The sequence below is a fragment of the Heterodontus francisci genome, chromosome 11 (assembly GCF_036365525.1).
Source record: "Heterodontus francisci isolate sHetFra1 chromosome 11, sHetFra1.hap1, whole genome shotgun sequence".
Taxonomy (NCBI): domain Eukaryota; kingdom Metazoa; phylum Chordata; class Chondrichthyes; order Heterodontiformes; family Heterodontidae; genus Heterodontus; species Heterodontus francisci.
Window position 1 is genome coordinate 107,111,729 of NC_090381.1, and position 27,303 is coordinate 107,139,031.

General features: G+C 45.3%; 1 protein-coding gene across 7 annotated transcripts in view; it reads left to right on the forward strand.

Annotated features, from left to right (window-relative positions):
* The window catches only part of LOC137375453 (rho guanine nucleotide exchange factor 26-like), a 225,825-nt gene that overhangs the window by 125,414 nt on the left and 73,108 nt on the right, over positions 1-27,303 (forward strand). For all 7 annotated transcript variants that reach the window (XM_068042725.1, XM_068042727.1, XM_068042726.1 and 4 more), the window contains exons 7-10: positions 3,803-3,955; positions 4,967-5,096; positions 10,060-10,134; positions 16,254-16,343. In XM_068042725.1, coding sequence (XP_067898826.1) covers positions 3,803-3,955; positions 4,967-5,096; positions 10,060-10,134; positions 16,254-16,343 — 448 coding nt within the window. The remainder of the gene's footprint in view (positions 1-3,802; positions 3,956-4,966; positions 5,097-10,059; positions 10,135-16,253; positions 16,344-27,303) is intronic.

A 27,303-nucleotide genomic window follows, 5' to 3' on the forward strand; every position in this document is an offset into this window, starting at 1 on the left:
TGGAGCTGCAATCATCCTGGCAAGTGGAGAATATTCCATCACACTCCTGACTTGTACCTTGGAGGTGGTGGACAGGTTTTGGGGAGTCAGGAGGTGAGTTACTCACTGCAGGATTCCCAGCCTCTGACCTGCTCTTGTAACCACGGTATTTATATAGCTGCTCCAGTTCAGTATCTGATTAGTAGTAAACCCCCAGGTGTGCAGGGCACAATTTTCAAGATTTGCAGGTAACACAAAACTTGGCAGTATTGTGAACTGTGAGGAGGATAATGATAAGCTTCAAGAAGGCATAGACAGGCTGGTGGAATGGGCGGGCATGTGACAGATGAAATTTAATGCAGAGAAGTGTGAGGTGATACATTTTGATAGGGAGAATGAGGAGAGGCAATATAAAATAAAGAGTACAATTCTAAATGGGATGCACGAGCAGAAGATCCTGGGGGTAAATGTGCACAAATGGTTGAAGGTGGCAGGGCAGGTTCAGAAAGGCATACATAATCCTGGGCTTTATAAACTGGGACATACAGTACAAAAGCAAGGCAGATATGGTGAACCTTTATAAAACAATAGTTCAGCCTCAACTGGAGTATTGTGTTGAATTCTGGGCACCACCCTTTAAAAAGGATGTGAAGGCTTCAGAGAGGGTGCAGAAAAGATTTCGGAGAAATTTACAGGGATGAGAGACTTCAGTTACTTGGATAGATTGGAGAAGCTGAGGTTGCTCTCCTTAGGGAAGAGAAGGTTGAGAGGAGATTTCATAGAGGTGTTCAAAATCATGAGGGGTCTGGACAGAGTAGATAGGAAGAAAATGTTTCCATTGATGGAAGGATCCAGAACCAGAGAACATTGATTTAAGATTGGCAAAAGAACCAAAGGCAACATGAGGAAAAACCTTTTTACACAACGACTGGTTAGGATTTGGAATGCACTGTCTGAGTGTGGTGGAGGCAGATTCAGTCGAGGCATTCAAAAGGGAATTGGGTAATTATATGAAGGGAAAAAAATTGCAGGGCTATAGGGAAAAGGCAGGGCAGTGTAACTAGGTGAGTTGCTCTTGCAGAGAGAGAGCATGGACATGATGGGTCAAAAGGCCTCCTTCTGTGCTGTTCTATTCAATGATGCAATGTTGATGATGGGGGTTTCAGCTATGGTAATGCAATTGAACGTCAAGGAGAGATGGCTGCATTCTGTCTTGTTGGAGATGGTGATTGCTGGCACTTGTGTGACACAAATGTTATTTGGTCCAGCTCTGGTTGGACGTATTCCTAGAGGTTTCATTACATGATCTCTGCCTCCAGCTGCCCCGTATATTTAATTACATTTTCCCCTTTCCCTGGCTGGGGTATCCAGAACACGGGGTCACAGACTAAAGGGTCGGCCATTTAAGACTGAAATGAGGAGAAATTTCTTCGTTCAAATGGTTGTGAATCTTTGGAATTATGTACTTTAGAGAGCTGTGGCTTTTCCGTCATTGTGTACACTCACGTCTGAGATCAATAGATTTTTGGGTACTAAGGGATATGGGATAGTGTGGGAAGGTGAAGTTGAAGTAGAAGACTAGCCATGATTTTATTGAATGGCTGAGGAGACTCAAAGGGCAAAATAGCCTACTCCAGCTCCTATTACTTATGATTTTATGTTCTCTGATATTTCTGTATCTAATAAATGATAATGCTCAAAGAAATTGAACAAAACTTTTTTCAATGCCTGTGTGATATTTCTCTCATTTTGCTTTTGGCAATGTCTAGGAGATTAATCTTCCATTTCCAGAGACTCCAGGGCAATACTGGAGGTTTTGAACTCTGATTGCTGCTTGCAGCCCACCTTCCGTGTATGCGTAGCCTTGGCAGTCTCATGCTCCAAATGGGTATCTTTCCATTGTGTTCCCGATTGTATCTTTCACCTTCCATAAACTAGAGCTCATCCAAAACTCTGCTGCCTGTATCCTAACTCACATCAAGTAACGTCCGTGCACCATTCCTTTGCTCACTGACCTACATTGGCTCCCATGTCCGGCAATGCCTGGATTTTAAAATTTTCGTCCTTACATTCATAACTAAGATCGACTTCATTCACCCCATGGAAGCAACGTTGGAAATCCAATTGGGTGGGTTGGGGGGGGGGGGGGAGTGGCTGAGCCTTTTTCGCCCCTCCCCCAACACTCGTCATGTCTTGGTGCATCCTGCAAAATTCCTGATGCCTCCCCTCTCCCTGATGAGCCTAAAGAACTGTTGCAAGCTGAGAGCTGCATTGAGTTCCCCTTAGGGCTGAGTAAAGACTCGGAGATTGCACTAGGGAGAGGCAATCAATCTCTAAATTTGGCCATATTAGGGTTACCAATTTTGGTTGGATGTAATCTTGGAGGCATCATCACATGACCTTCTCATTTGCAATTGCCTTATCTCCCTCTTCTACAATTGGTCATCTGACATGTCCATCTTTGAGGTACACCACCTTCCCATGGCCAATTAAGAAGCAAACCGCCTCTTGATTAATCAAATGGATGATTCGTGACCAACGTTCCCTCTGATTTATGTTTGCTGTGCGTGGCCGGCTTGTTGCACCGCGCGGCTCCTTTAAGATTGAGGTGCGGCTCTGCATGTGTGCACCTTAAAGGGAAGATTGTTTGTGCTTGGCTTGTCTGTTCCCCATGTGGCCGTGCACTCACGCAGTTTAGGACCATTGTTCTTGAATGTCAGTCAAGCAGGTTAAAGATCAGCTTTATTTAGAATCACAGCACAAAAGGATGCCATTTGGCCCCTCACATCTGTGCTGGCTCTTTGAAAGAGTATCTGATCACTTCCATTCCTCTGCTCTTTTCCCTTAGCATTGCACACTTATCCAATTTCCTTTTGAACATTGATACTGAACATGCTTCCATCGCTCTTTCAGACAGCGCATTCCAGATCACAACGCACTGCATTAAAAAAAATCCTTACCTCTCATCTTTGGTTTATTTGACAATTACTTCAAATGTTAATCAGTCTTGTCTCCATGCTGATTCCCACATCCCTTTGATAGCTACTGTAATTGACACATTTCTGAATGATTTGTCAGGATAACACAGCATTAAAGAAGTAGAGAAAGAAGTTGACAAAATAGGTTCATGTTTGTTCTTTAAGAAAAAGGTTGAAGTTTCCTGAAATATTAGCATTCCCTTCTGGTGCAAAATTGCACTAGCTATGCAATAAAAAAAGGGCGCTGATTTAAATAAGAGGAGAGATAAGTAGCCAGTGATCAGATGCAAGTCTGGTCAGCCATCAGAAGGAATTCAACTGGGGGGAATGGGATTCAAATGTAATGCTGTCATCAGTGAATATTTTGGCTGAAGCTTTCTCAGACAGAGTAAGTACTACTGCTGAGTCACAGTAAACACCTAAATTAGAATTTAGTGCGGTATTACGAGAGGGTGTCCAGTTGATATGTTCTTCCTATCTTCACTCTTTGCTCACTATAGCAAATTGTCTTTGTTTTTCTCAGTATAACCTGATCAATCAGGGCCACAGTTTTGGACCTGTATCTTGTCACTGTCTGGGACCTCTGTCCCTGTTCCCCATATAGTACCAGGGACCAGAAGTATCATCAGCCACTGAAGATTCTGCGTTGTCCCAATTGAGACTGGAAAGGGGGAGGGAAGTGAGGGCTGTGAGAATGCATATTAAACGGTGGCTGGAGTTGTTTAAATGGGATGGCAGGAATGATGCTTAAACTGATGCAGGAGTGACTGTTTAGTGTTTACACAAGAGATAAGAAAGCCATTGAATTTCTAGATTTGAGCTCTTTTGTTGTGTTGCTTTGACAGGTTCTTCAAGGAACTTGAAGCCAGACACCAACAGAATGCTGTGATACCCGATATCAGCGACATTGTGGAGAAGCATGCCACATCCACATTTGACCCCTATGTAACGTACTGCTCGAATGAGGTCTACCAGCAACGTACACTTCAGAAACTCCTGTGAGTATGCAAAGAAATTTGTCATCATTCCTTCATCGTCGGTGGGTCATTGAAGATTGGCATTATTTGGGAAATCATTTGGGTTAGACTGGAGGAAGTTTTAGTCTGTTGAGATAGTGTGGCAAGATGTTAGTTATGTTGCGTAGAACGGATGGGGGTCGAGCCAATTGGGACTTCGCCCATGTCGCAGCTCGTCTGCTGCGGAAACCACATTCATTCCTTCGTTACCTCCTATAGTTGGCTATTCCAACATGCTCCTGATTGGTCTCCCACATTCTACTCTGCATAATCTTGAGGTAGTCCAACACTCTGCTGTCCGTGTCTTAACTCGCACCAAGTCCAGTTCCCCTCTCACCCCCGTGCTCGCTGACCTACATTGGCTCCCGGTCAAGCAACGTCTTGATTTTAAAATTCTCATCCTTGTTTTCAAATCTCTCCATGGCCTCAGCCCCTCCCTATCTCTGTAATCTCCTCCAGCCCCACAAACCTCAAAGATATCTGCATTCCTCTAATTCTGGCCTCTTGTGCATCCCTGATTTTAATTGCTGCACCATTGGTGGCCGTGCATTCTGCTGCCTGGGCCCCATGCTGTGGAATTCCCTCCCTCTACCTCTCTGCCTCTCCACCTCGCTTTCCTCCTTTAAGACGCCCCTTAAAACCTACCTCTTTGACAAAGCTTTTGGTCATCTGACCCAATATCTCATTTTGTGGCTCAGTGTCCTGTTTTGTTTTATAATGCTCCTGTAAGGCACCTTGGGGCATTTTATTTCATTAAAGGTGCTATTGACAGGTGGATTGTAACTCAAATACTCTTAGATTTACACAGGTTACATAGCAGGAGCAAAGCCTTACAGGGAAACTGCTAGAGTATTTCAAAGCAATGCATGCCATTTTTACATTGAAATATAATTGTTACGTTTTAGTTTGAGATGTGTTTTCATGTCCATTGCCATACTGAGCCCTGCACCCTCTTCACAGTTGTAATGTTTTCTTGTTCTTTTGCTTCTCCAGAAATACAAATCCAAACTTTAAAGAAATCTTGACTAAGATTGAAGCCCATCCTGAGTGCAGGAACCTGCCCATGATCTCATTTCTCATCCTTCCGATGCAGCGAGTCACACGGCTTCCTCTGCTGATGGATGTAAGAACAACTGAAATATTCCCTGCCTTAATTAAAAGGAAAGTCTACAGAGGAAAAACATATTCCTGACCCTGTGGTAATGGAAATCAGAAACTCTCTTCCCCTAAAAAGCTGTTGAGGCTGGGGGTTCAATTGTAAAGGACAAAACTAGGATCGATAGATTTTTACAAAAGCAAAATACTGTGGATGCTGGAAATCTAAAATACAATTAGAAAATGCTGGAAATACTCAGCAGGTCAGGCAGCATCTGTGACGAGAGAAACAAGAGTTGATGTTTCAGGTCGATGACCTTTCAGCAGATAGATTTTTGTTGGGTAATGGTGTTAGAAGGTTATGGGACCAAATGGAAGTAAGATACAGATCAGCCATGATCTAATTGAATGGCAGAATAGATTCAGGGAGCTGAATAGCCTACCCGGGGAAATTTTGCGAGGAATTCCTCACATCGGTTAGCTGACTGAATGTTTTGGAGAAGTGGCTAAACTCCTCAGGATTGGATTTATGTTTTGGCTGGGTTATTCACTAACTTGACCTCTTTCAGTGTAATGTTTTACTCCCCTGACATGTGGTGCTTCCTCGTCCTCCCCACACTCCCTGTCTTCACCTTGACACCAGATGTATGAGGGGCTCATGGATTTCTTTCACTCCTGGTCGGCCTCCCATCTTACACCATCCATAAACTTGAGCTCATCCAAAACTGCTGTCCATATGCTAACTCACACCAGTCCCATTCATCAATCGCCCCGGTGCTCCCTGACCTACATTGGCTCCTGGTTAAGCAACACCTCGATTTGAAAATTCTGATTCTTGTTTTCAAATCCCTCCATGGCCTCACCCTTGTCTATCTCTATAACCTCCTCCAGCCCTGAAACTATCTTGAGATATCTGTGCTTCTCCAATTCTGGTCTCTTGCTAACTCTGATTTTAATTGCTCCACCATTTATGGTGTATCCTCAGTTACCTAGGTCCTAAGTTCTGGAATTCCCTCCCTACATCTCTCCGCCTCTCCGCCTTGCTTTCCTCTGTTAAAATACTCCTTAAAAGTTCCCTCTTTGACCAAACTTTTGGTCATCTGACCGAATATCTCCTTATGTGGCTCAGTGCCAAATTTGTTTTGTTTGATCATGTTCCTGTGAACAGCCTAGAGCTGTTTTACTAAATTCTCTCTTTGGCCTCCTTGTCTCGAGAGACAATGGGTAAGCGCCTGGAGGTGGTCAGTGGTTTGTGGAGCAATGCCTGGAGTGGCTAAAAAGGCCAATTCTAGAGTGACAGACTCTTCCACAGGTGCTGCAGATAAAATTGGTTGTCGGGGCTGTTACACAGTTGGCTCGCCCCTTGCGCTTCCGTCTTTTATCCTGCCAACTGCTAAGTCTCTTCCACTCGCCACTCTTTAGCCCCGCCTTTATGGCTGCCCGCCAGCTCTGGCGATCACTGGCAACTGACTCCCACGACTTGTGATCAATGTCACAGGACTTCAAGTCGCGTTTGCAGACGTCTTTAAAGCGAAGACATGAACGGCCGGTGGGTCTGATACCAGTGACGAGCTCGCTGTACAATGTGTCCTTGGGGATCCAGCCATCTTCCATGCAGCTCACATGGCCAAGTCATCTCAAGCGCCGTTGGCTCAGTAGGGTGAATATGCTGGGGATGTTGGCCGCCTCGAGGACTTCTGTGTTGGAGATACAGTCCTGCCACCTGATGCCAAGGATTCTCCGGAGGCAGCGAAGATGGAATGAATTGAGACGTCGCTCTTGACTGACGTACGTTGTCCAGGCCTCGCTGCCGTATAGCAAGGTACTGACACAGGCTTGGTACACTCGGACTTTTGTGTTCCGTGTCAGTGCGCCATTTTCCCACACTCTTTTGGCCAGTCTAGACATAGCAGTGGAAGCCTTTCCCATGCGCTTGTTGATTTCTGCATCGAAAGACAGGTTACTGGTGATAGTTGAGCCTTGGTAGGTGAACTCTTGAACCACTTTCAGAGCGTGGTCGCCGATATTGATGGATGGAGCATTTCTGACGTCCTGTCTCATGATGTTCATTTTCTTGAGGCTGATGGTTGGGCCAAATTCATTGCAGGCAGCCGCAATCCTGTCGATGAGTCTCTGCAGACACTCTTCAGTGTGAGATGTTAATGCAGCATCGTCAGCAAAGAGGAGTTCCCTGATGAGGACTTTCCGTACTTTGGTCTTCGCTCTTGGACGGGCAAGGTTGAACAACCTGCCCCCTGATCTTGTGTGGAGGAAAATTCCTTCTTCTGAAGACTTGAACGCATATGAGAGCAGCAGTGAGAAGAAGATCCCAAACAGTGTGGGTGCGAGAACACAGCCGTTTCACACCACTCAGGATAGGAAAGGGGTCTGATGAGGTGCCGCTATGCTGAATGGTGCATTTCATATTGTCATGGAATGAGGTGATGATACTTCATAGCTTTGGTGGATATCCGATCTTTTCTAGTAGTCTGAAGAGACCACGTCTGCTGACGAAGTCAAAGGCTTTGGTGAGATAAATGAAAGCAATGTAGAGGGGCATCTGTTGTCCGCGACATTTCTCCTGTAGCTGGCGAAGGGAGAACAGCATGTCAATGGTGAATCTCTCTGCTCGAAAGCCACACTGTGCCTCAGGGTAGACACGCTCAGCCAGCTTCTGGAACCTGTTTAAAGCGACTCGAGCGAAGACTTTCCCCACTATGCTGAGCAGGGAGATTCCACGGTAGTCGTTGCAGTCACCGCGGTCACCCTTGTTCTTATAGAGGGTGATGATATTGGCATCGCGCATGTCCTGTGGTACTGCTCCCTCGTCCCAGCACAGGCAAAGCAGTTCATAGAGTGCTGAAAGTATAGCAGGCTTGGCACTCTTGATTATTTCAGGGGTAATGCCGTCCTTCCCAGAGGCTTTTCCACTGGCTAGAGAATCAGTGGCATCACTGAGTTCCGATTTTGTTGGCTGTACGTCCAGCTCATCCATGACTGGCAGAGACTGGGCTGCATTGAGGGCGGTCTCAGTGACAATATTTTCCCTGGAGTACAGTTCTAGGTAGTGCTCAACCCAGCGGTCCATTTGCTTGCATTGGTCCGTGATTGTGTCCCCTGATGTTGATTTGAGGTGGGGGGGGGGGCAATCTTGCTGATGGTTGGCCCAAAAGCTCTCTTAATGCCATCATACATTCCTCTGTGTTTCTGGTGTCAGAGGCCAACTGAATATGACTGCATAGGTGTTGCCAGTAGTCATTTGCGCAGCGCCTGGCTGTTCTTTGTGCAGTGCTTCTGGCTGCTTTAAGTGCTACGGATATTAACTCGCTGGCTAATTTTACTAAATTAAAGCTGCTATATAAATGCAAGTTATTGTTTCTTTCCCAAATCAAGGCCCATTTTCTCATCCAACTCTATTTCCCCATCATTCCCAATAATACTCTCACCCCAACACCCAGCTCTCAGGAATGCAGTTTCACAATGATTGTGGGTTGCTCCACTTTAAAGAAGCTCCAGGCAAAATAGGGTGGAACTGCCATTGTAACTAATGAGAGTCTACACAAACCAGCACAAAGGACAAACATTTACAATCTGTTGCTTTGTTGTTGTTGAGTCCCTCCCTAATAGCACGGTGGGAGCACCTTCACCGCGTGGACTGCAGCGGTTCGAGAGGGCACCACCTACTCAATGACAACTTGTTGCAGCTATGAGGAAAGATTGGATAGGCTAGGGATGTTTTCCTTAGAACAGAGGAGGCTGAGGGGTGACTTAATTGAGGTGAACAAAATTATGAGGAGCCTAGATAGAGTAGACAGGAAGGACCTGTTTCCCCTAGCAGAGAGGTCAATTACCAGGGGGCAAAGATTTAAGGTGATTGGTAGAAGGATTAGAGGGGACATGAGGAAAAACTTTTTCACCCAGTGGGTATCTGGAATTCACTGCCAGGAACGGTGGTGGAGACAGAAACCCTCAACTCATTTAAAAGGTACATGGACGTGCACCTGAAGTGCTATAACCTGCAAGGCTATGGACCAGGTGCTGGAAGGTGGGATTAGATTGGGTGGCTAGGTTTTTCGGCCGGCGCAGACACAATGGGCTGAATGGCCTCCTTCTGTGCCGTAATTTTTCTATGGTTCTAACTAGAGTTGCACAATAAATGCCAGCCTTGCCAGCAGCACCAATATCCTGAGAATTAATTCTTTTTGAAAAAAAACATTTCTTCAGTTAAAATTTGATGCAGTCAACTGAAGCCTGAGAGTGGCTTTAAGCACTGATGTATAAAATGGAAAAGTTAAATCTGTGAGAGTCGGACAAGGCACACAAAATCATGAGGGGTCTGGACAGAGTAGATAGGGAGAAACTGGTCCCATTGGCGGAAGGGTCAAGAAGCAGGGGACACCATTCTAAGGTGATTGGCCAAAGAATGAAAGGCGACATGAGGGAAAACCTCTTGACGCAGCAAGTGGTTAGGATCTGGAATGCACTGCCTAAGGTGGCAGAGTCAATCATGGCTTTCAAAAGGGAATTGGGTAATTATCTGGAGAGAAAGAATTTGCAGGGCTACGGGGGAGTGACTCACTGAGTTGCTCTTGCAGAGTGCCAGCATTGACACGACAGGCCAGTTGCCTCCTTCTGTGCTATAACCATCCTATGATTCTAAGGAGACATAGGTTCGAACTAGTTATCGGAAAATTTAGAACTGATATCAGGAAGTTCTTCTTGATGCAAATAATGGTTAACACATCAGTGGAATCCCAGATAAAGCAGTGGAGGCATAAACCCAGGAACCATTTCAAAACCAAATCGTCATTGTGCTAGAGGGCAGTAGGTTTTTTTCTGATGAGCCAGATGGAGTTCCTAATGAATAAATATCTCATGATCTGTTAGTCTTTGATTTTCCGGTATAAGATACGTCTTTTGAAACACAGCGATCATTCAGAAAGAGAAAACAAGTCTGCCTCGTGTGTCATATCCTGAAATTTTCTTTACAGACCATTTGCCAGAAAACATCTAAAGAATCCCCAGAGTATGAATGTGCTAAGAAAGCGTTGCAAGCTGTTAGCAAGGTGAGGACCTTTATATTTTTCCTGGTAAGCCTACTAAACAGCTGGCTTCAGATATGAACAGCTATTTTATTACAAGGAAGGACATTTGTGTCTTATGTATGTTGTGTTCACAACAGAAATCATTGAGATCAGTCTTCAAAAGAGTCCGATGCCTTCTCAGTCTATTCCAGGATTTCCATGCCTTTACTCTTTGTGGGCTGCTTAGGTGCATATAATGGAGCCTCCGAAGCTGTGTATGCAGTTTAAGTTGTGTACTTAGGTGTCAGCTATAGCTCAGTGGGTTGCACGTTCTCCGTTAGACGGTTGCGGGTTCAAGTCCCTCTCCAGAGACTTGAGCACAACATCCAGGCTGATACTCCAGTGCCGTACCGAGGGAGTGCTGCATTGTTGGAGGATGTGATGTTAAATTGAGGGCTTGTCTGTTCTCAGGTGAATGTTAAAGATCCCATGGCACTATTTTGAAGAAGAGCAGGGGCGTTCTTCCTGGTGCAAAAGCAAAATCCTGTACCTGCTGAAAATCTGAAATAAAAACTGAAAATGCTGCAAACATTCAGCAGGTCTGGCAGCACCTGTGGAGAGAGAAACAGAGTTAACGTTTCAAACCTTTCTCCACAGATGCTGCCAGACCTGATGAGTGTTTCCAGCATTTCTTGTTTTTATTTGAGTTCTTCCTGCTGTCCTGGTCAATATTTATCCCATAACCAACATTATTAAAGCAGATTATCTGGTAATTATCACATTGCTGTTTGTGAGACCTCCAAAGAATTATGCAAATATAGCCAATGTCAAGTTGGACTCCACAGCGCCTCACAAGGGAAGTGGACGTTTTATCTTCTTGGGCAGGAGCCCTTCTAATAAAGTACCTGTACAGGAAACAGCGTCAGTCGGTCCCTGAGTGGATTGTTCGAGTCATTCCTTCAGGAATGTCTGCTGTTTCACTAGTTGCAGGCACACCGGCCAGGTTAGATTCCACAAATGATGGTTTCCACACAACTGCTCGAATTGTAATTCCCCTACCCATGTCAGGAGTGGTGTGGTGGAATGTGGAAGGGCTGTTGTCAGGAGCATTTCGTCATGAAAAATTGAATGTGAAGGGCATGGTTCTTGTAGCACAAAGGTGATGTTGCTATTTAGAGATCAGTGCTCTTAAATTCTTTTTTTAGAAAGGAAATGCAGTCTCGTCTGACACACACTGGTAGGAATGAACTCATGGTTTGGCAGGACTGGTGCAACAACTTTCAGCTGGTCACATGAACACGATGCTTGGAGAAGTGTAATGCTCTGTGGAACTGTGACCCAGAACCTTCAAGTAGGGAAGAGAGAAAAATATGTGGGAGAAAGAATAAGATTTTACTTGGAAAGAAAAATATGAGGGGAAGTCCTGTCACTAGTTGCGGTATCTTTGAACAGTTGGTCTCTTTCTCTCTACAACAAGTGGGCATTATTTGAAAGCACGGGTACTAGGGCTGGTCTTGAGAAGCCACATCCAGTCATGAATGGTGTTGGACATTTAAACAACTGACAGGAGGAGGTGGCTCCACAAATATCCCCATCCTCAATGATGGGGGAGCAGCACATCAGTGCGAAAGACAAGGCTGAAGCATTTGCATTCATGTTCAGCCAGAAGTGCTGAGTGGATGATCCATCTTGGCCTCCTCCTGAGGTTCCCAACATCACAGATGCCAGTCTTCAGCCAATCCGATTCACTCCACGTGGTATCAAGAAACGGCTGAAAGCACTGGATACTGCAAAGGCCATGGAACCTGACAACATTCCGGCAATAGTACTGAAGACTTGTGCTCCAGAACTAGCTGTGCCCCTAGCCACGCTGTTCCAGTACAGCTATAACACTGGCACCTACCTGGCAATGTGGAAAATTGCCCAGCTATGTCCTGTGCACAAAAAGCAGGACAAATCTGACCCAGCCAATTACTGCCCTATCATTAGCAAAGTGATGGAAGGGGTCCTCGACAGTGCCATCAAGTGGGACTTGCTCAGTAATAAGCTGCTCACTGACACTCAGTTTGGGTTCTGCCAGGTACATCAGCTGCTGACCTCATTACAGCCTTGGTCTAAATATGGACAAAAGAGCTGAACTCCAGAGGTGAAGTGAGAGTGAATGCCCTTGACATCAAGGCAGCATTTAACCAATTATGGCATCAAGGAGCCCTAGCAAAACTGGAGTTAATGGGAATTGGGGGGAAATGCTCCACTGGTTAGAATCATACCTAGAACAAAGGAAGATGGTTGTGGTTGTTGGAGGTCAATCATCTCAGTCCCAGGACATTACTGCATGAGTTCCTCAACCATCTTCAGCTGTTTCATCAATGACCTACCTTCAATCATAAGGTCAGAAGTGGGGATGTTCTCTGCTGATTGTTCAGCACCATTCGCGACTCCTCAGATACTGAAGCAGCCTGTGTCCAGATGCAGAAAGACCTGTACAACATCTAAGCTTACGAACATATGAATTAGGAGCAGGAGTAGGCAACTTGGCCCTTCGAACCTGCTCCGCCATTCAATAAGTTCATGGCTGAACTCATTACTCCACATTTCCACCTACCCCCGATAACCTTCCACCCCCTTGCTTATCAAGAATCTATCTACCTCTGCCTTAAACATATTCAAAGACGCTGCTTCCACTGTCTTTTGAGGAAGAGAATTCCAAAGACTCACAACCCTCTGAGAGAAATTTTTTTTCCTCATCTCTGTCTTAAATAGGCGACCCTTTATTTTTAAACAGTGACCCCTAGTTCGAGATTCTCCCAAAAGAGGAAACATCCTTTCCACATCCACCCTGTCAAGACCCCTCAGGATCTTATATGTTTCAATCAAGTTGCCTCTTACTCTTCTAAATTCCAGCGGATACATGCCTAGCCTGTCCAATCTTTGCACCTAAGACAGTCCACCCATTCTGGGTATTAGCCTAGTAAACCTCTGTACTGCCTCCAATGCGTTTACATCCTTCCTTCAATAAGGAGACCAGTACTGTACACAGTTCTCCAGATGTGATCTCACCAATGCCCTGTATAGCTGAAGCCTAACCTCCCTACTTTTGTATTCAATTTGCTGGAGGATACCACCTAGAAGGACAAGGGCTGATAAGTGGCAAGTAACATTCGCACCACACAAGTGCCAGGCAATGACCATCTCAAACAAGAGAGAATCTAATCCTCTCCCCTTGATGTTCACTGGCATTACGATCGCTGAATCCCCCCATATCAACATCCTGGGGGTTACCATTGACCAGAAACTAAACTGGACCAGCCACATAAATGCTGTGGCTACAAGAGCAGGTCAGAGGCTGGCAATTCTGCGATGACTAACTCATCTCCCTGACTCCCCAACGACTGTCCACCTTCTACAATGCACAAGTCAGGAGTGTGATGGAATACTCTTCACTTGCCTGAATGGGTGCAGCTCCAACAACACTCAAGAAGCTCAACACCATCCTGGACAAAGCAGCCCATTTGATTGGTAGCTCATCCACCACCCTTAACATTCACTCCATTTGCCTCTGACGCACGTAGCAGCGGTGTGTACCATCTACAAGATGCACTGCAGCAACTCACCAAGGCTCCTTTGACAGCACCTTCCAAACCTGCAACCTCTACCACCTAGAAGGACAAGAGCAGCAGATGCATGGGGACACCACCACCTGCAATTATCCTCCAAGCCACATACCATCCTGCCTTGGAATTATATTGCCACTCCTTCACTGTCGCTGGGTCAAAATCCTGGAATTCCCTTGCTAACAGCACTGTGGGTGTACCTACACCGCAAGGACTGCAGCAGTTCAAGAAGGCAGCTCACCACCACCTTCTCGAGGGAAACTATCCGAAAGTGCTGCCTTGAAACAGAGAAAGATCTTCACCAGTCGCCGACAGTGAACGCACACAGAATTAGACCAACCACATCCTCCGAAGTCTTGTGGCATGGAGGATGTAGGGTTGTCAACCCCCAGGATTGGCCTGGACTCTCCCGGATTTCAAGATTGTTCCCCTGGACACTTTTGCAAGCAAAAACTGGGGGGAAAAAATCATAGGGGCATTAAAAATTGTGTTTCTTTTTTCATTTTCTATGAACTCTTGTTTTGCTAGTTTAATAAAAAAATCGGAGATGGAGGGAAAGGCCATTTGACCAGACAGAGTGATTGGAGATGGGAGGATGAAACCTCCAGGATTAGATCCCACCAGCAGACTGGGGCAGGGTGAGAGGTCATGTTAACTTCCTAGCCTGTGACTCTGGTGTCCTGATCATAAACACGGCTGCCGGGGTGTGAGATTACTGTGTGATGAGGGAAGATGGCACAACGGCAAAAGGAGCAGAGGGGAGATGAGACTTTTTTTCCCACAGTGAGTTGTTGTGATCTGGAATGTGTTGCCTGAAAAAGTGGTGGAAGCAGATTGAATAGTAACTTTGAAAAGGGAATTGGATAAATAAGTGAAGGGGAAAAAGCTGAAGGGTTATGGGGAAAGTGCAAGGCAGTGAGACTAATTGAATAGCTCTTTTTGGGGGAGACAGTGCAGTAGTAATACCACTGAATTAGTAATCCAGAGGCCCAGGCTAATGCCCTTGGGGCAAGGTTTCAAATCCCACCTTGGCAGCTGGTGGAATTTACATTCAATTAATTAATAAATTCAATCAATAAATAAAAATCTGGAATTGAAAACTCATCTCAGTAAAGGCACTATGAAACTACCATCGATTATCATTAAAACCTATCTGGTTCACCAATGTCCTTACCTGGTCTGGCCTACATGTGACTCCAGACCCACAGCAATGTGGTTGACTCTTAACTGCCCTCTGAAATGGCCTAGCAAGCCACTCAGTTGTCATGGGATAGGCAACAAATGCTGGCCTTGCCAGTCATGCCCACATCCAATGAAAGAATATAACAAACCTCAGCTGGCATAGACACGATGGGCCGAATGACCTTTTTCTTTGTTGTGTCATTCCACAATCTTTGCACATTCAGCAGTGGGATTTTGAAATACAGTGCACAGACTCCAATGGGACATTTAGTGTTCTGTAACGCAACACTGCCTTTGCAAGTTTGTACATTTGTGTCTGGTTTCTTTCAAATAAAATCCAAATTCTCCCCTCTTGTTCGAAGGATTTTGACTCTTGTTGAAGTTCCACAGAAGGCGGCTGATCTCTCAAACTGCAATGATACCAATTTGTCTTTGATAAAAGCATTTGAAGAAAAGGCCATTTACTTAGAACATACAATTATATGGTATATTTTATGTCTTCTGGACATCCCAAAATTTTGAATAGTAAATGAAGTACTTTTGAAGATTAGTCACTGCTGTTTTTTAGACAAACATGACAACAGATTGTGTATAAACAGCCATGAGGTGGATGACAGGGTAATCTGTTTTAGTGAGGGTGATTGAGGGATAAATATTGACCAGGACAGCAGGAAGAACTTCCTGCTCTTCTGCAGGTAGTACCATGAGATCTTTTATATCCACCTGAGAGGGCAGGTGGGGCTTCAGTTTAACATTTCTTTGCAAAGACAGCATCTTCCGACAGTGTAGCACTCCCACAGTGCTGCATTGGGGTTACAGCACAGATTATGTGTTCAAGCCTCTGGAGTCGAGTTTGAATCCTTCTGGCGAGGCAAGTGGGCTGACACTGAGCCAAGGCTGGTACCTTGAAACAATGGGAATTGTGGAACATATCAACAATGTGAATGAAAAGACTTGTATTTATATAGCGCCTATCACGACCACTGGATGTCTCAAAGCACTTTACAGCCAATGAAGTACTTTTGAAGTGTAGTCACTATTGTAATGTAGAAAATGCGTCAGCCAATTTGTCCACAGCAAGCTCCCACAAATAGTAATATGATAATGGCCAGATAACATGTGTTTGTGATGTTGGTAGAGGGATAAATATTAGCCAGGCCACTGGATAGCTCCCTTACTCTTCTTCGAAGTAATGCCATGGGATCTTTTGCGCCCACCGAAAAGGGCAGACGGAGCCTCGGTTTGACATATCATCTGAAAGACGGATTGACATCATGTATTAAATGAACAGGATTACCTAACCATACTTAAAGTTAACTCCTGCCAGTGGAAGAAAGTAATCCTTTTCCCTGTGCTTTGTGTTAGCTGGTGCGTAAGTGCAATGAAGGAGCAAGGCGAATGGAACGAACAGAGATGATGTACACCATCAACAGTCAGCTGGAGTTCAAAATAAAGGTAAATGTTTTACAATGTCTTTGGGTGCGGTCTGAGGAGAGAGGAATGCACAAGGGCCATTCATTCTGCTAATTCCAGCTAGTCTGCTGAATTAAATCACCTCTACTTTATATTTCCTCTTTGTCCTTCCTTCAACCAATGGCTCTCTGATTCACAGGTATCTGATTACCAGTTTGGATGATTCAACCGACTGGAATTAATTACCATTGAGAAGGTGGTAGATGAGTCCATTATTTAATGACTCGAAGCAATAGAGGCGTTGATATAAATTAAATGTAAGAGTTGTGGATGGAGAGCAGTAGGACCTGTTTTGTACAGAGTGGAATCCACAGCCTCACCACCCTATCACCAGAATAAAAGAAAAATACTGCGGGTGCTGGAAATCTGAAACAAAAACAAGAAATGCTGGAACCACTCAGCAGGACTGGCAGCATCTGTGAAAAGAGAAGCAGAGTTAACGTTTCGGGTCAGTTCCGAAGAAGGGTCACGAGAGTGGTCCTAAAGGAAGAGTGCTAAATTGGGGGAAGGCCAACTATACCAAAATTCGGCAGGAGCTGGGGAATGTAGATTGGGAGCAGCTGTTTGAAGGTAAATCCACATTTGATATGTGGGAGGCTTTTAAAGAGAGGTTGATTAGCGTGCAGGAGAGACATGTTCCTGTGAAAATGAGGGGTAGAAATGGCAAGATTAGGGAACCATGGATGACAGGTGAAATTGTGCAACTAGCTAAGAGGAAAAAGGAAGCATACATAAGGTCCAGGTGGCTGAAGAAAGACGAAGCTTTGAAAGAATATCGGGAATGTAGGACCAATCTGAAACGAGGAATTAAGAGGGCTAAAAGGGGTCATGAAATATCTTTAGCAAACAGGGTTAAGGAAAATCCCAAAGCCTTTTATTCATATATAAGGAGCAAGAGGGTAACTAGAGAAAGGATTGGCCCACTCAAGGACAAAGGAGGAAAGTTATGCGTGGAGTCAGAGAAAATGGGTGAGATTCTAAACGAGTACTTTGCATCGGTATTCACTGAGGAGAGGGACATGACGGATGTTGAGGTTAGGGACAGATGTTTGATTACTCTAGGTCAAGTCGGCATAAGGAGGGAGGAAGTGTAGGGTATTCTAAAAGGCATTAAGGTGGACAAGTCCCCAGGTCCGGATGGGATCTATCCCAGGTTACTGAGGGAAGCGAGAGAGGAAATAGCTGGGGCCTTAACAGATATCTTTGCAGCATCCTTAAACACGGGTGAGGTCCCGGAGGACTGGAGAATTGCTAATGTTGTCCCCTTGTTTAAGAAGGGTAGCAGGGATAATCCAGGTAATTATAGACCGGTGAACCTGACGTCAGTGGTAGGGAAGCTGCTGGAGAAGATACTGAGGGATAGGATCTATTCCCATTTGGAAGAAAATGGGCTTATCAGTGATAGGCAACATGGTTTTGTGCAGGGAAGGTCATGTCTTACCAACTTAATAGAATTCTTTGAGGAAGTGACAAAGTTGATTGATGAGGGAAGGGCTGTAGATGTCATATACATGGACTTCAGTAAGGCGTTTGATAAGGTTCCCCATGGTAGGCTGATGGAGAAAGTGAAGTCGCATGGGGTCCAGGGTGTACTAGCTAGATGGATAAAGAACTGGCTGGGCAACAGGAGACAGAGAGTAGCAGTGGAAGGGAGTTTCTCAAAATGGAGACGTGTGACCAGGTGTTCCACAGGGATCCGTGCTGGGACCACTGTTGTTTGTGATATACATAAATGATTTGGAGGAAAGTATTGGTGGTCTGATTAGCAAGTTTGCAGACGACACTAAGATTGGTGGAGTAGCAGATAGTGAAGGGGACTGTCAGAGAATACAGCAGAATATAGATAGATTGGAGAGTTGGGCAGAGAAATGGCAGATGGAGTTCAATCAGGGCAAATGCGAGGTGATGCATTTTGGAAGATCCAATTCAAGAGTGAACTATACAATAAATGGAAAAGTCCTGGGGAAAATTGATGAACAGAGAGATTTGGGTGTTCAGGTCCATTGTTCCCTGAAGGTGGCAACGCAGGTCAATAGAGTGGTCAAGAAGGCATATGGCATGCTTTCCTTCATCGGACGGGGTATTGAGTACAAGAGTTGGCAGGTCATGTTACAGTTGTATAAGACTTTGGTTCGGCCACATTTGGAATACTGCGTGCAGTTCTGGTCGCCACATTACCAAAAGGATGTAGATGCTTTGGAGAGGGTGCAGAGGAGGTTCACCAGGATGTTGCCTGGTATGGAGGACGCTAGCTATGAGGAGAGGTTGAGTAGATTAGGATTATTTTTCATTAGAAAGACGGAGGTTGAGGGGGGACCTGATTGAGGTGTACAAAATCATGAGAGGTATAGACAGGGTGGATAGCAAGAAGTTTTTTCCCAGAGTGGAGGATTCAATTACTAGGGGTCACGAGTTCAAAGTGAGAGGGGAAAAGTTTAGGGGGGATATGCGTGGAAATTTCTTTACGCAGAGGGTGGTGGGTGCCTGGAACACGTTGCCAGCGGAGGTGGTAGACGCGGGCACGATAGCGTCTTTTAAGATGTATCTAGACAGATACATGAATGGGCAGGAAGCAAAGAGATACAGACCCTTAGAAAATAGGCGACATGTTTAGATAGAGGATCTGGATCGGCGCAGGCTTGGAGGGCCGAAGGGCCTGTTCCTGTGCTGTAATTTTCTTTGTTCTTTGTCCTTCTTTGTTCTCTTTTCACAGATGCTGCCAGACCTGCTGAGTGGTTCCAGCATTTCTTGTTTTTATACCCTATCACCAGAGTTGCACAATGAAGCAGAGACTATATGAACATTTAAGAATAGCTTAGATGGGTGGTTAAAGGAAAGGGAGATAATTGGATCTGGGAACAGCGCAGGTACGTGGATTAAGACTACTTGTGTGGGCCACCATGTCTTCATTCAGCTCGGTCCACATTCTCACATTCCCTTCCTAAACCTCTTCACTCCCTCATCTCCTTCAAGACACTTCTTAAGACCCATATCTTCGATGAAGCAACTTCCAAAGATTGCCGTCTTCTGCTTGGTCTTCATTAATTTCGATTGCGGTTCTGTGAAGTGCTTTGGGACGCTTCTCATCCACTACGGTGCAATATAAATGCAAGTTGTTGTATTATTGGGGCTGAAATTGCTTTTAGTTGGTAGTGCAGCAGAACTGCCAATTCACTATTACCAAAGACCAATCTCACCCCCTTTCATGTCTGCAGGACACTGCAAATCACTTCAGACAATGGGTTACTTCTGAAGTGTGATTATTGTCATTTCCTAGACACACAGAGCAACCAATTTGTCTACAGCAAGTTTCCAAATACAGCATGTGAGGTAAATGACCAGATAACCTGTTTTTGTTGATGGTGTTTGAGGAAGGAATATTGGCTCGCAGAATTCCTTGCTGTTCTTTCAGTTGTGCCATGGGTTTGCCTGAACAAGCAGGTAGGCTCTCAGTTTAAAATCGCATCTGAAAGATGTCACCTTCAATAATGCAGCAGTCCCTTAGTGCACTGAAGTGTCACATTATGTGCAGTAGTCCTGGTGTGGGGTTTGAGCCCACAATCTGGGAACCTGGGAACATGAGTAGGCCATTCAGCCCCTCGAGCCCATCCAGCATTTAATTAGATCTTACCTAGATATTTTACCTATGTTCCTATAGGTATCAAGGGATATGGCATTGAGGTGGAAGGTCAACCATGATCTAGTTGAATGGCGGAGAAGGCTTGAGGGGCTGAATGGCCTACTCCTGCTCCTATTTGCTCTGTTCCTGGATCGTGGCTGATTTGTATCCTAACTCTGTCTACCCACCTTAGTTTGATAACTCTTTATACCATTGTCTAACCTAACTTTATTAAGCCGTGATTGGCCTAGCCCAGCCATCGGCAACCTTAATAACAAGACGACCCATTTTTTAAAAGGCTGCGTTTGCTGACAACGCAACCACTAGGTGGTGCAGTACTGGCACATGCGCAAATGCAGCCTCATCCACTGAAGCGTCACTGTCTGTGATGTCTCAGGCAGCTGCCAGTAATAAAGATGGTGCTGCTCAATTTATCACAAAAATTTTTTTAACCCAAATCTCCTGAATGGCTGTGATCGCCGCCTTCATCCCACCCCAAGAGTATCCTGCTCCCTCCTGCCATCGCGCTTCTCTCTACCGCTCCCTCCTGCGCCCATCTTACCAACATACAGAAGTAGGCCATTCGGCCCATTGCGGCTGCTCCGCCATTCAATAGGATCATGGCTGATCTGTTTGTGTTTCGAATTCCACATGCTCATTTACCCCTGATAATCTTTGATTCCCTTGCCTAACCAGAATCTATCTACCTCCATCTTAAAATTATTCAATGACCCCGCCTCCACCACCTTCTGAGGCAGAGAGTTCCAAAGTTGCACAACCCTCAGAGAGAAAAAAATTCTCTTCATCTCTGTCCTAAAAGGGCAATCCCTCATTTTAAAACAGTGCCCCCTAGTTCTGGACTCACCCACAAGAGGAAACATCCTTTCCATAACCACTTTGTCAAGACCCGTTCAGGATCTTATCAAGAATCAAGTCTCCCCTCACTCTTCTAAACTCCAGTGGAAAAAGCCCCAGTCTGTCCAACCTTTCCTCGCTCATTCCTGGCATCAATCTAGTAAACCTCCTCTGAACTGTCTCCAACGCATTTTCATCCTTAAATCAGTTTTAAATCAGCAACAGAGCCATTGGGTGTATTTTTCTCCAGGTTAGCAAGATATATCATAGCCTAACCCTAACAGTGCCCTTTGCCACACATAGGGCTGAATTATATCAGCCCGTCGCAGGTCCTGGTGGCAGGACCAGAGGAGCATCGCCACTTGTCACGTGTCGGCCAGGCTATTTGAATGCAGGAGGCGCAGGGCCTGTCCCATTGGAAAACGGGTGGGTGGGGGTGTGGGACCCCGATGGCATTGCCAGTGGAGACAAACACAGGTGCTGGTGCCATATTTAAAACACTGCCATCCCTGCTTAAACTGCTGCTTCACTGATTGACTTTACTGCTGCTGCTTTGCGTTTGTGCTGCTGTGCTGCTGACCTCCCCCCCCGCCATGCCTGGAGTCCCTCTGCTGTTGTGCTGCTGACCCCCTTGTTTCTATAGCTCTTGGGTTTAAAGGGATCAAAGGGTGTAGGGCGAAAGCGGCGACAGGTTGCTGAGTTGGATGATCAGCCATGATCATAATGAATGACGGAGCAGGCTCGAAGGGCTGAATGGCCTACTCCTCCTCCTATTTTCTATGTTTCTAAATAAGGAGACCAAAACTGCACACAGTATTCGAGATGTGGTCTCACCAATGCCCTGTATAACTGAAGCATAACATCCTTACTTTTGTTTTCAATTCCCCTCATAATAAAGGATAGCATTCCATTAGCCTTCTTTATTAATGTGCCTGCAGGCTAACTTTTTGTGACTCATGCACTAGAACATCTAGATCCCTCTGTACCTCGGAATTCTGCAGTCATTCTCTGTTTAAGTAATACTCTGCTTTTTTTTATTCTTCCTGCCAAAGTGAACAACTTTACATTTTCCCACATTATACTCCATCTGCCACATTTTTGCCCACTCACTCAACCTATCTATATCGGTCTGTAAACTCCTTATGTCCACTTCACAACATCTTCTCACCGCTCATTCCCCGCCTTGCTACTGTCTTCCCTCAGCCACTCGCTGCCGGCCTCGTCACTGCCTCCTCTCGGCCACTCGCTCCCCGCTTCTCCCACCCTTCCACCCATCGGCCTCGCCACATCCCCCCAACCCCCCCCACCCACTGGCCGCTCACTGCCTGCTTCACCCCCTGGGCCGCTCGCTCCCAGTCACACTGTGTCCCTCCTCTCGGTCACTCGCTCCCGCGTCACCCCTCAGCCGCACACTTCGGGCTCATTCCCTTTCTTTGGGTAGCGTGGGAGGAGCAATCAGCCGGGGTGGGGGGGGGGGGGGGAGTGCGAGGCCGGGAGCGAGTGGCCAAAGGGGGAAGCGGCCGGAGTGATTTGGGAGGGGCGGGGTTGGTGGAAGCAGCAAAGGCGGGAACAAGTAGCTGAGGGAAGGCAGCAGCGAGGCGGGGAGCAAGTGACCGAGGGGGGGGGGGGGTGCGGGGGAACGCGGGGATTGAAGTGGGGATGTCGGGAGGGAGCGGGGTACTGTTCAGGGGAATGGAGGTGGCGATTGCGCCTATTGAGGGATGAGGACATCATTGTGTGGTGACGTTAGTGCGCAGATGCACACGTTCATACTGGCAAACGTTTGCACGCACTGATCATGGCCCCGATTGCTCTGAGCATGCTCTGTGTTGGCAGGAGTCACTGTGATTTTTAAATTCACTCAAAAACACAGTATCTTCAGAGGCGCTATGCAATTACTCAAATGCCAATAATAATGAAAAACAAAACGGAGACACATTTCAACATTTTAACTGTTTTGACAAAACAATTGAAGGATACTTTTTCACAAGAACAATGTTAATAAGATTTTTAAAAAACGAAACAGGCCATTTAATTACTATTAAAATGTGTTCAGTTGATCAAGGTCAAGAGCTGAATATGAGTCTTTACTGAGCCACAGGTTGCAGATCCCTGGCCTAGCCTCAATAGCGTTTTGGGGGAAGAGAGTTCCAGATTCACATTACCCATTCTGTGAAAGAGTGCTTCCTGACATCACCCCTGAATGACCTCGCTCTAATTTTAAGCTTATACTCCCTTGTTCTGCATTCGCCCGCCAGAGGAAATAGTTTCTCTCTATCATCCAAATAAACTCCTTTAATCATCTTAAACACCTCAATTATCATTCCTTAATCTTCCAGACTCAAGTGATTACAAGCCTAGTCTGTGCAACCTGTCCTCATAATTTAGCCATCGGAAGCAAAGGAACATAGGAACTAGGAGCAGGAGTAGGCCATTCGGCCCCTCGAACCTGCTCCACCATTCAACTAGATCATGGTTGATCTTCTACCTCAACGCCATTTTTCCGCACTATCCCCATATCCTTTGATATCTTTAATATCTAGAAATCTATTGATCTCTGTCTTGAATATACTTAATGACTGAGAATCCACAGCACTCTGGGGTAAAGGCCTGCTACCTGACCCGAACCTGATGGGACACGACGACATGTGTCGGGTTCAGGTCGGGTCAGGCCGCTCTTCCGGGTCTGGCCTTCAGGCTTGGGTCAGGTCGGGCCGGGTCCGAGTCGGGCCGGGTCCGGGTCAGGCCAGGTCCAAGTCGGACACACACAGCACGAATTGCAGGTAAGTGTTAAAAGTTAAAAACTTGCCTGAGCTGCGAGTCCAGGATGTCAAGCAGGGAATCTCTGAGTCTGTGCAGTGAGCATGTGAGCATCTCTATGACATCATCACGCTCATGCTGCAGCTTCCTGAAGATTGGGAGTCGGAAGGTAAGTAAAGGGAACATTGCGGTGGTCGGCTCGGGCTCGGGGGAAACTTTTGTGACTTGAGCAGGCCTTTACTCTGGTGTAGAGAATTTCAAAGATTCACCGTCCTGAGTGAAGAAATTGCTCCTCATCTTAGTCCTAAATGGCCTGCCCCTTATTCTGAGACTGGGTCCCCGGATTAGACTCCCCAGCCAGGGGAAACATCCTTCCTGCAGCAAACCTGTAGAGCCCTGTAATAATTTTGTATGCTTCAATGAGATCACCTCTCATTCTTCTAAACTCTAAAGAATACAGGCCCACATTCCTCAATCTCTCCTCATAGGACAATCCCGCCATCCCAGGGATCAGTCTGGTGAACCTTCGTTGCATTCCCTCTATGGCAGGTATATCCTTCCTTAGGTAAGGAGATGAAACCTTGCACAATACTGCTGCTGTGGTTTCACCAAGGCTCTATATAATTGCAGCAAGACTTCTTTCCTCCTGTACTCAAATCTTCTTGCGATCAAGGCCAACAAACCATTTGCCTGCCTAATTGCTTGCTGTACCTGCATGGTAGTTTTCAGTGACTTATGAGAAAGAACATCCAGGTCCCTTTGGACATCAACACTTCCCAATCTCTCACCATTTAAGAAATACTCTGCATTTCTGTTCCTCCTACCAAAGTGAATAACTTCACATTTTTCCACATTATATTCCATCTGCCAAGTTCTTGCCCACTCACTTAGCCTGTCTAAATCCCCTTGAAGCCTCTTTGCATCCTCCTCACAACTCACATTCCCACCTAGTTTTGTGTCATCAGCAAATTTGGAAATATTACATTTGGTCCTCACATCCAAATCATTGATATAGATTGTAAACAGCTGTGGCCCCAGCACTGATCTTTACAGTACTCCACTAGTCACAGCCTGCCAACCTGAGAATGATCCATTTATTCCCACTTTCTGTTTTCTGTCCATTAATCAATTCTCAATCCATGCCAGTACATTGCCTCCAATCCCATGTGCTCTAATTTTGCTTACTAACCTGTGTGGGACCTTTCCGAAAGTCTTCTGCTAGTTCTGTCCTCAAAAAACTACAGGTTTGTCAAACATGATTTCCCTTTCATAAATCCATGTTGACTCTGCCCAATCCAACCATGATTTTCTAAGTGTCCAGTTATCGCATCCTTCATAATAGATTCTAGCATTTTCCCTACTACAGATGTCAGGCTAATCGGTCTGAAGTTACCAATTGAAGCAAGCTAACACTGAAAGAATAATCCCTTAAAGGGCTGTTGGTCAGCCAGTCTCTTTGTTCAGCTGAATCTACTTCAAGTAAGTTCATTTCTGATCCAGGCATAATTTGATCCAAACATATTGTTTCAATTGGTCAAACACAGTTTCCATGTACTGTGTTATGCCCATGCACTGCACAAGCTGCCCAGCTAGCGAGTGGAAAAGTTTCCCATTGTTTACAGCCAGTGTCAGCATCAAGCATCGATGTAAAGTAAGTCCTTCCCACAATTTCTCCCCTGCCACTCCTCCACAAGACCACTTCCCCTTTGGCACAGATAGTGGCATTTGCTTTTCCCAAAACAGCCATCTATTTTCTCAAAATGTATGATTTTAAAAAAAAATCAACTAGTCGAGACCCACAAAACATCTGTGGTCAAATTAGTATCTTTACTGCAATTCCCCTTTAAATACAGGATATCTATTATTCTTTCACCAAAGACTTCAACAGAATCAGAACTTCTCACTCTGGAAAAAGCTACATAAAGCTGTCCATGTGTGAAAACAGGCCGAGGGATATAAATACAAATTGTGTCAAGAGTTTGGCCTTGTGAGTTGTTTGTAATCATAGAATGTGAAAGTCTAATTGGGAACTGTTTTCTCCTGCGCTGAAAAGGCAGGTTTACATCGAATGGGCTCAATATTATTCACGGAATAAACACTCTATTTCCTTGCAATCTGCCTGTTATAATTTCAGCATCTATCATCAAAGAATACAACTTGCTAAATACCAATCTTGTTCCATGACAAAGTCCTTGTTTAGGACTCAAGTTTCGAAGCAACATTATAACTGCTCCTGCCTTGAGTCTAACTTTGTGCAGTAGCATGCTATTGGAGTTAGACTGTGTAGAAACTCTGAAGGGTATAGACTGTTATACCTTTATAGAATCAACACTGATGTAATCTTTTAATTTACCTGACAGCATTTCTAAAACTTTTATGTTCAAATCTAGTGAATGTTCATTTTTAGCACAAAGAATAGCTTTTGAATAGTTTAACCAATTCCATCTTCTCCACCCCTCTCATGTCATCCCCATCCCATTCAATCCATCCCTCCTATGCATTCCCTAAACTTCCCAGCAATCCTATCCCATCCCTCACGGAAACAATCTCTCCAGCCAGAATAACTTTATTGTTGGGTTCTCCTTACCTCCCGCTGTTTTTGTTCTCCACCAATCCCCCCACCCTGTCGCCACCACCAACTGTTGGTAGCCGCACGTGAGTCACACTCCTGTCCTCCATGTACCCCAGGTGTTTCCCTGTGTGCCAGGCATTGCTCACTAAGTAAACCCACCAATCAAAACAGTCCAGACCGACAAAAACCAAGTATCATTATTATAGATTCTTGTTTCTGTTTGCAAAGTACCAAGGTGGCCGAGAGGACCTCCTGAGTGTTTTATAAACATTAGAACACACAGGAGTTGTGCAGCACACATCGTCTAGCCCAGATGGGATTAGGTATTAGTCCCTAAGGATATCTCTCACGACTCACTCTGGAGTCAGATTGTGAGCCCGCTGCAGAGTTCTGACTAAGATCGACAGGATAACTGCACTCAAACCATTAAGAGGAATGAATAGTTTAAAGGGCTGATTAATGAGCAGACACATAACATAAACCAGTGCATTACCAGAACACACCTGACCCCACCACCCTCCACCATCCCACGCACACCCCCACCGCACCCACCCCCCCCCGACTCCCTCACCACGATGCCATAGGGAGATTCCTCCTCAGTGAACTTCCATGTTGACCCTGAAAACTGATAGACAAATAGCCAATTCACAAACTGTATTCTACTTAGGACAAAATCAATGAAAAACCCATCAATAATTAACCATTAGGTAAACTTTACAACTTCTAATACAGAACATCACACAACAAGAGCATGCATCAAATGTTCGAGTGTGAAGATCAAGGTGGCAATTTTGTGGTCCACACGATTTGCCCTCTATTTGAAGTTTACTTCTAGCACTCAAAGGAGGAACTCTAGTTTATAAAATTTACCCGTGAACCTTCTTTGTATTTAGATAAAGCTTCTGTGCCTGAAATGTTAGCCAGTCTTTTTGTCTGATTACACTCCTGTAGAAACATCTTGAACGTCTTACTAAGTTAAAGGTGCGATATAGAAAGAAAAAAGACTTGCATTTATACAGTGCCTTTCACATCCTCAAGATGTCCCAAAGTGCTTTACACACAATAAAGTACTTTTGATGTATCGTCACTGTTGTAATGTAGGGGAATACAGCAGCCAATTTGCACACAGCAAGGTC